General features: G+C 52.1%; 1 protein-coding gene across 6 annotated transcripts; it reads right to left on the reverse strand.

Annotated features, from left to right (window-relative positions):
- Positions 1 to 27: 27 nt before the first annotated feature.
- On the reverse strand, positions 28 to 7,294 carry DMAP1 (DNA methyltransferase 1 associated protein 1). 6 transcript variants are annotated; one of them, XM_077961752.1, is made up of 11 exons: positions 7,222 to 7,294; positions 6,891 to 7,000; positions 6,290 to 6,381; positions 5,833 to 6,028; positions 2,231 to 2,389; positions 1,952 to 2,119; positions 1,466 to 1,651; positions 1,230 to 1,301; positions 833 to 905; positions 400 to 692; positions 36 to 150 (listed from the first exon to the last, which is right to left on the reverse strand). In XM_077961752.1, the coding sequence occupies exons 2-11, from the start codon at positions 6,993 to 6,995 to the stop codon at positions 91 to 93; spliced, it is 1,404 nt and encodes a 467-aa protein (XP_077817878.1). In that variant the 5' UTR covers positions 6,996 to 7,000; positions 7,222 to 7,294; the 3' UTR covers positions 36 to 90.
- Between the last annotated feature and the right edge of the window lie 757 nt (positions 7,295 to 8,051).

Consider the following 8,051-nt stretch of genomic DNA (forward strand, 5'->3'; position numbering starts at 1 on the left):
TCAGAAGTGAAGGAAAGGAAAAGGAAGCAGCCTGGTCCAATTCAGCAGCTCTATTTACATAACAGCGTCGCCCACACCCCGTGGGGTCTCTCATGGCTTCTTGGCTTTCTTCACAGAAGATGAGCTGGAGGCCGACTCCCGTCGCTTTCTCTGAGGACACACAGAAGGCACTGAGGTCAGTGACCCCCAAGGCCTGAGTCAGGCTTAGTGCATGTGTTTCACGTGCTCAGGGACAAGGACACCCACTGGTCAACCCACTCCTACCCCTCAGTCTCAGACCCACACAGAAGTGATGATCATCCCTGCTGCAGGTACTAGAGGGAGAGGAGCCCCTACACCCATGTGCATGTGCTCACTCACGGGGCCAAGGCATGCCTCCCAGCCTGTCCAGGCTCTTACCGAATTGGGTGTGAGGGGTGCGCCCACCACATCAATGATGGTGTCCTTGGGGTCAGGGCCAAGTCCTGGTTCAGTCACTGCTGGCTCAGCAGAGGCCGGGCCTGGGCCTGATGCTGGTGTGGCAGGGCCCCCCAGCACACCTGCCCGGGCCAGTGCCTCGTGACGGTGCCGCAGCATCTGCAGCTCATACTCGCAGTTGGCACAGGCCTGCTTGAGCTCGTACAGCAGCACCAGGTCGCTTCGCAGCTCATTGAACATGTGCACCAGCTCCTCCGTAGGTGTCGGGCTCAGCTCTGCAGGCAGGTGGCGGGCAGCACAGGGGCAGAGCCCAGGTGTGGTAGAGGGCCAGCCACGTGAACTCCCCTCCCCGTGCCCAGCCTTTATCCACAGCCTCGGGTGGGTACACCCTGTGGGGCCCAGTCCCCACACTCACCCACACCAAGCTCCAGCAGCATCTGTTCCAGGGCCTTGATCTTCTTCTGTCCCACAGAGCTGGGCAGCTTCATCTGCAATGAAAGCTGGCAAGCTGAGCCTCTCCCAGCCACAAGAGACTTAGGATGAAGGGGACAAAAGGCAGTGGGAAAGAGGTGTGGAAGAGATGGTAACACATGGAGGTTAACTATGGGCCAGAAAAGGAAATAGCCAGGAAGCTGAATATAGTGAAAGCTGTGACCTTAGCCTGGCAACATCACTGAGATCCTGGCAAGGCCACCTCTGTCTGCAGCAATCTCTCCTACCGCTCCATCCCCACCTGCCTTCAGCGTTTGGGCCACATGGAGCCCAGAGCAGAACCCAGGGCCCAAACATGCTAAAGGAGGTGACTCACGTACCCGTTGGCTCCGCAGCGTGACACCTGCAGACTTGAAGTCTGGAAACTTGATGCCTGCAGTCTCAGGAACAGCCTAGGGGAGAAGGCATTATGGAGATCAAGGTGTCACGGGGAGAGAGCCCAGGGTTAGTCCCAGCACCCCATCAGCACTGGGTGCTCTCAGAACCCTCCACTCGGGGTGGGGCCTTGTGCCAGGTGACCCTTCCACCCTGAGCTGGGCTGGCTGAGCCTCCGCACCGGCTTCTCAGCCTCCTTTTTCTGGGGTAGCTTCTTCTTGGGGGCCTTGCGTTCCGTGCGCCGCTGCTCTGCAGTGGTGTCTGCCGCTGTGATCAGCTTCTGCAGGTCCTGGCTGCGTTTCTCCCGCTCCTTCTTCCGGGCCTCGATCTTGCGCAGCTCCTGTAGCAGGTACTCCTCCTCTGCCACCTGGGAAAGTGAGGGATGCAAAGTGTGTGAGGGCACTTCTAGGACTGAGGGTAGACACGGAGGTGATGGGGTGCTGGGGTGTCTGTGAGGGAATCTGAGAAGTAAGGGATCATGAGGGAGGTGAAGGGCTATGAAAAGCAGGGGGGATGGCCCATGAGAGGTAAGAATGGGCCTGGGGCAGTTAATAGGGTATCAGTGAGAGGCAGGGGGACCTGGAGTGGGAGTTGAGGGGTACGGAGGATGGAGGCAATGGGCAAGGAGTTTGGGGCATGGAGGACAGGTATGTGGCCTTGGGCTGACCTGCTCTGGGGTCCGGTTGTACAGACGCTCAAGCTGTTCCTTCCGCCGTCGTTCGTGCCCAGCATCAAATACTGGTATCTTAAGGTCTGTGCCTGGCACAGCCCGCACGTTAGCAAGCTTAGCACAGATGTGGTAGTACCGCTCCTTCAGGTCTTCCACAGAACGCTTCTGAGAAGCAAGACAGGGTAGAGGAATGAACATTCAGGGGCATGTGGAAGAGATGGCATAAAAGGGCCTGCTAGAGAAGCTGGGCACACATGCAAATGCACAGTGGCTCACCTTGAACTGCTGGTGGTCATACCGGTCATGGATAACAACAAAACGCAGGTCAAAGCGGCGGCTGAGGTCAAAGAGGTGGTCAGTTTCTGCCTTAGTCCAAGCATCATCGTGGAGATAAAGCTGGTACTCCTGCTCTGAGTACACAGGCACCTGCACAGTCTGCTGGCACAGAGGGACACAGTAGGGGCATGCCCACATCATATCATGTCTAGCAGGTTCCAGCCCCCAGTGACCACAGCTCCTCCTGTTTGTTGCCAGCCCCTGGGCCTGTGCCCCTGCAGCATGGAGTGAGGAAAGAACCTGTCTGCTTGACTAGAGGTCCTAGCAGGGTTTGGGACCGTAGCCTCCCCCTGATTCATTCCAGGAGCAACTGCACTGTGTCCAGCTCCAGAGCCTCAGTCATGGGACACACACTCCTGCCCCCATGGTTAAGGTGAGGGGCCCACATATAAGTGCTTCTGTGGAGTCCAAAGGTCAACTCTGGAGTAGGACAGATGGCTAATTACCTGGAGAAAGGCCCAGCAGCCCCTAGTCCATATAACTCTTGTCTGAAGCACTACTGCCACCCAGTGGGGACAGTGGGACTTGCTGCTCCCCCAGAGTTTGCCAAGGTCAGGCATCTCTACAGAAGCTGGGCCTGAATCCTACTCCCAACATAGGCAGGCCTGCCAATGCCCCTTCCTCCCTTCTCCCATACCCCCAATCCTACAGACCTCCCCCAGAGACAAACAGCACTACCACCAGCTGGGTCTGTCAGAGACCCAAGGAAGGAGTCAATGCTAGACTAGATCAGGAAAGTCTCTCTTCTCAGTTAAAGACCACAACCAGCTCCAAAACTGGTCGCCTTTTGGACATCTCCTACTGGAGGTCCCCCATGTACCTCAAACTTACCTCAGTACTGAACTCTTGGCCCTCCCTCAAACATTATCTTCTCCAGTCCAGATTTCAGTCAATATCACCATCACCCAACCCAGCTGTTCTCAAGCCAGAAACCTGGGAGGCATCTTAATTCCTATCTTTCCCCTTGACTCCCAACTCCCCTTGACCAAATCTGTGGCTTTTACCTCCAAAATTTCTGTCTCTGTTGCCACTTCCCAGTCCAGCCTACCCGCTGTCACTTGGCTGGATCAGAGAAATAGCCTCCCTGCTGATCTCGCCCTCATTCAATCCTCCTCCAATCAATTCTCCATCTGCAGCTAAGGTGATCTCTTTGAACAGTGCTACTTAAAGGATAGTCTGCAAACCAAGTGCTGTTTACACTTACCCCGGTCTATGATGAGAATGGAAACTGAAAGTAGACACTAAAAAACTTACATAACAATTTTACAGTAATTATATGCTGTTGAATCTAATATGAGGAAACATGGCCTTGTATTTTGCCTTTATAATTTTATTATCTTTATCAGTCTCTGATGGATTGGAAGTAAAAATAGAAAAATGTCCTTCACCACAGATGATTTGAGACACACTGTCCTAGTGTTTCAGAATATATATCTTATCATTACCCCCAACTATCCCTTATTAAAATCCTCAGAGGCTTTCCATCTAAGATAAAGCATCTTCTAGATAATTCACAAACTCCTCAAGCGCAAGGGTGTCCAGTTCATCTCCCACCTTTAGGACTCAGCACACTGTACGTATCAGTGTCTACCAAATCAATTAATGAACACGCAAATAAATGACCTGGCCTCCTCCCGCAGCCACTGTCCCTCATGAACCCTAAATTGCAGCCAAATGACTAGCAGTTTCTAGAACATAGCAGACTTCCCCCTTGACCTTTGCTCTTGCCTGAAATGCCTTCCACTTCCACATTCCTTCTGCCTAGATAACTTTCTCAACCTTTCGAGCTCTCAGGCATCATCTCCTCTGGGAAGTCTCTCTGGTTTGCCAGGTTTGGTTACGTATTTCTCCTATGCATTTTAATTCAATTTAACTAAAAAACAAACCAACAACTCAGGACCAGCTACGGTGGCTCACGCCTGTAATCCCCACACTTCGGGAGGCTGAGGTGGGCAGATCGCTTGAGCCCAAGAGTTTGAGACCAGCCTGGGAAACACGGTGAAACCTGGTCTCTAAAAAAACCACAAAAATTAGCCAGGCATTTTGGTACATGCCAGTGGTCCCAGCTACTCGGGAGGCTGAGGTGGGAGGATCGCTTGAGCCCTGGAGGTGGAGGATGCAATGAGCTGAGATCACACCACTGTACTCCAGCCTGGCCGACAAAAAGAGACCTTGTCTCAAAGAAGAAGGGAAAAAAAAAAACCCTCAGGAACCGTGCAGCCAGTCCTCTCAAGTAGCTCATAGTCAAGTGAGGAAGACATTTTTTCATTCATTCAACAAATATTTACCATGGGCCTGCAATACCTATGCTGGAGACACAGTGCTGCATATGACAGGCAGGGGTCTTAGCCTCTCAGAGCTCATACTGCAGCTGAAAAAATAATTTTGGTACCATGTGGGAAGTTTGATACATAGGATATAACAAGTGACACTCCAGCCTGGGGACAAAGATTGGTTAGAGAAGACGTAAATGAGGCTTTCAGGCTCTAAGTCTAGGCTATTCCAGGCTGCGGCAGCTGTGAGGCCACACTGTACAATGACTTAAGTAATGGACTAGGAAACCTAGCCCAATCTAGCTCTGCCTCTCACTGGCTGGGTGAGTCTGGGAAGGTCCTGCTCTGCTGAGCTACAGTAATCTAGACCAGAGATAACTCAGCTTGGACTAGGGGGCTGGCATAGGGGATGAAGAATATAGTCAGAGATGTGATTTATTATGGAAAAAGAATCAACAGGACTCAATAAATAGATGTGTCACTGGCATCTAGCTCAAATACTGTGCGCATTCTGAGAGGCCCTCCCTGACCATCCTAAGGTAGGACCCCTGCCACACACCTACAACTTCACTCTTTATCTCACTTCATACCCATTCAAATCCTGGTTCATGTTATTGATGGCTCTTATTTGAAAGACTTCAATCCATTTCCTTACATGTTTGTTTTCCCTATCTTCTTTGTCCTGCTGTTGATTTAAATATTGTGAGCACTAAGGGTGAAGACTAAGTCAAGGACGATCCCCCAAGTTTCTGGTTTGGGCAACTGGGTGGAAGATGGTGCCATTCACTAAGATGGGGAACAGATTTGGGACTGACAGAGGGAACATGATGAGTTCTATTCAGGGTACCTACCTGATGTAAGGTACCTGTGGGGCATTCAGAAAGAGACAGTAAATGACTGGATGCGAAGGAACCACTGCTCTGGATTGGTGACGTGTAGAGAGGGTAACTGAAGCCACAGGGTTCATACTAAGAAAGTATAGAGCAGGAAGAGTGGAGTACCTAGGATATAGCTCTGAGGAACAGCAACATTTGAAAGACCAAGAAAAGCCATGAAAAACCAGAGCAGGTCTGGGAAAGAACAGGATCCCTTGGGCAGAAAAGACCCATGGAGTCCTACTCTGCATGCATTTGCCATGAGGACTGGGTGGGTAATCACAGTTGGGCATGAGCAGGCCCCCGAAGCCAACCCTAGGAGACTGGAGAGCTTGCACAAATGGCTCAAAGTGGGAGGGCAATCTTGGCCTGTGTCCGAATGAAGGTAGCTCACCTTATTGAACCTAGCAAAGGGATAGTCCTTGCCCTCCTCCGCTGCACGTCGCCAGTGGAAGAACATTGCTCCGTCCTTGCGGGCTGGGTTGGTGAATGGCATCCACTTCCAAGGCCGCACCTTCTTGGAGCCCAACTTGGCCTTCACTGTACGGTATCCTTGACCAGTGTCACTGGGTAGCAGTGGGGGTGCATCCCTGGCAGTGAGGTTTAGGGAGATGGCAGGTTAGAATCAGAAGGTGTGTTAAAGAGATTTTTGTCCCAGGGAGCTGATCTACCCTGCCCTATAGCAAGAAAGTCATGACCTGGAGCAAGAGATTTCTGGTCCTCCTGCATCCTGCTAAGCAAGCAGGAGCCCTGGCTGGGAAGGAGAGAATTGGAAGAGAAAACTAGGAGTTAGGGGCATGGCAGGTGAATCAGGGGCCAAAACCTGGGGGACTTGGGATTCCAATACTTGCTTCTTGTCAGAGTAGAGCAAGGCATAGACTTCCCGGTGCATGCCCTCCGGCCTCTTGAAAGTCAGTGTCTCAGAGGACTTCTTGGATTTTTTCTGAGGAAGGAAACCACAGAAAGGAACCACAGCCTAGACTGCCTTTCCTGACAATTCTTTAGTCCAGCTCAATCCCTGAAAAAACCAGCACCTACAGGGTCAATGACAGGCAAACTGACACACTGTAAAGGCACAGAAACCCCACTCCCAGGGACACCACCCTACCCCGAAATCAGAGCAGTCGCCTGCCCATTCCACCAACTCTCAGACTGTTACAATGTCTTGATTTCTCCCCAACAATATCTTACAGCAAAAATCACACTTGCCTGGTCCTCTTGTCTCTCAGAGGTGTCATACCTTCTTGGTCCCACCGTCTCCCACGATGTCCCACCTCCTCCCTCCCATCAAGGATGACATACATTCTGTGTCCTGTTATGTCACCCCTTTTATCGCCCAACTCACTATAAGTGTAGCACCCATCCCTTGCCCCATCTCTCTTCTGTTGTCACTCCTCCCCATCTTCACTCCCCTACTCTCCCCTAGCCAATGCTTTCTGGTGCCCCTGTTACCTTGTCTGGGTTGATAATGTCCTTCTTGCTGATGGTCCCAGAGGCTGCATCCCCTTCTGGACCCCCGAGTTCTAGAATGTCCCGTACATCCGCGCCCGTAGCCATCGCGCCTGAGAGAGGGGGGAGCCACCGGAGGTCAAGGGTCACTGCCTGAGGGAGGACCAGGCTCAGGTCAGGGGGCGGGGCCAATCCAGAGCCAAGCGGAGGCGAGGTGAAGAGGGGGGCCAAGAGGACGAGGGTGGTCCAGGTCAGGTCAGGGTTCTGCCTGTGTCCCACCGCTTGGATGTTCCTAACGGCCCCTTCAGCCACCTGGGCCCTCGAACCTCCGCACCCGTGTCCAGCGGCTGCAGCCCCCACTACCACTCCCCCGTCCCCGCAAAGCCGCGGCAGAAACTTCCGGCGGTGCTCATTCGAAACGCGGTCGACAGAAACGCTTCCGGTCGGTGTTGTAGGAAACGGAGCCGACTGGCAACCGAGGGCGAAAGCTACTGGCCGTGCTGAGCTTGCCACCGTTTGGTTCTCCCGTGAGCCCGTTCTCATTGGTGCACTGCCTGCTTTCTGGCATTTTCCGTCTACGATGCTCCGTTGCACCTCAGGCAATTAAAAGAGATACCAGAACTTTGTGACTTTGGGAAGTAACTTAATTTCTCTGGGCCTTTTTCTTCATTTGCAGAATGGAAATTGTATTGGCACCTGTGTGAATGAAAAACCAAGAATTCGTGTAAAACATTAGCACAGTGCCTGGGACATTTACTATTTTTTTATTAAATGAGTTAATGATTTGAATTGACCCCCTTCATTTAGTGCTATGTACTCCGCACTGTGCTAAGCTTGGAGGTGAAGAGATGAAGGAGGTGAACTTCAAACTGTGATAAGCTTAAGGGTGAAGAAATAAAGGCAGAGCTTCCTAGGGCGGCTGCCAAAATGGAGTAAGGTGTGGGCCCTCATTTGAACCTCCTCTGATGGAAATATCTGTGGGTTGTGGTCTCGTGGGGCTTTCCTAGAGGCCAGCTTCTTGGAAATTCACTAGTACAGGAGCTAGCTGCACTCTGGGTTACAAAGAAGCCCAAAACACAGCCTCAAGCAGGAAGCAGCTTAGAAGTATCCTTCAAGGGAATAAACCTGGGTATCTTCCTGGAAAGAGAGAGACAGACAGGAGGT

This window comes from Macaca mulatta, chromosome 1 (genome assembly GCF_049350105.2).
Source record: "Macaca mulatta isolate MMU2019108-1 chromosome 1, T2T-MMU8v2.0, whole genome shotgun sequence".
NCBI lineage: Eukaryota > Metazoa > Chordata > Mammalia > Primates > Cercopithecidae > Macaca > Macaca mulatta.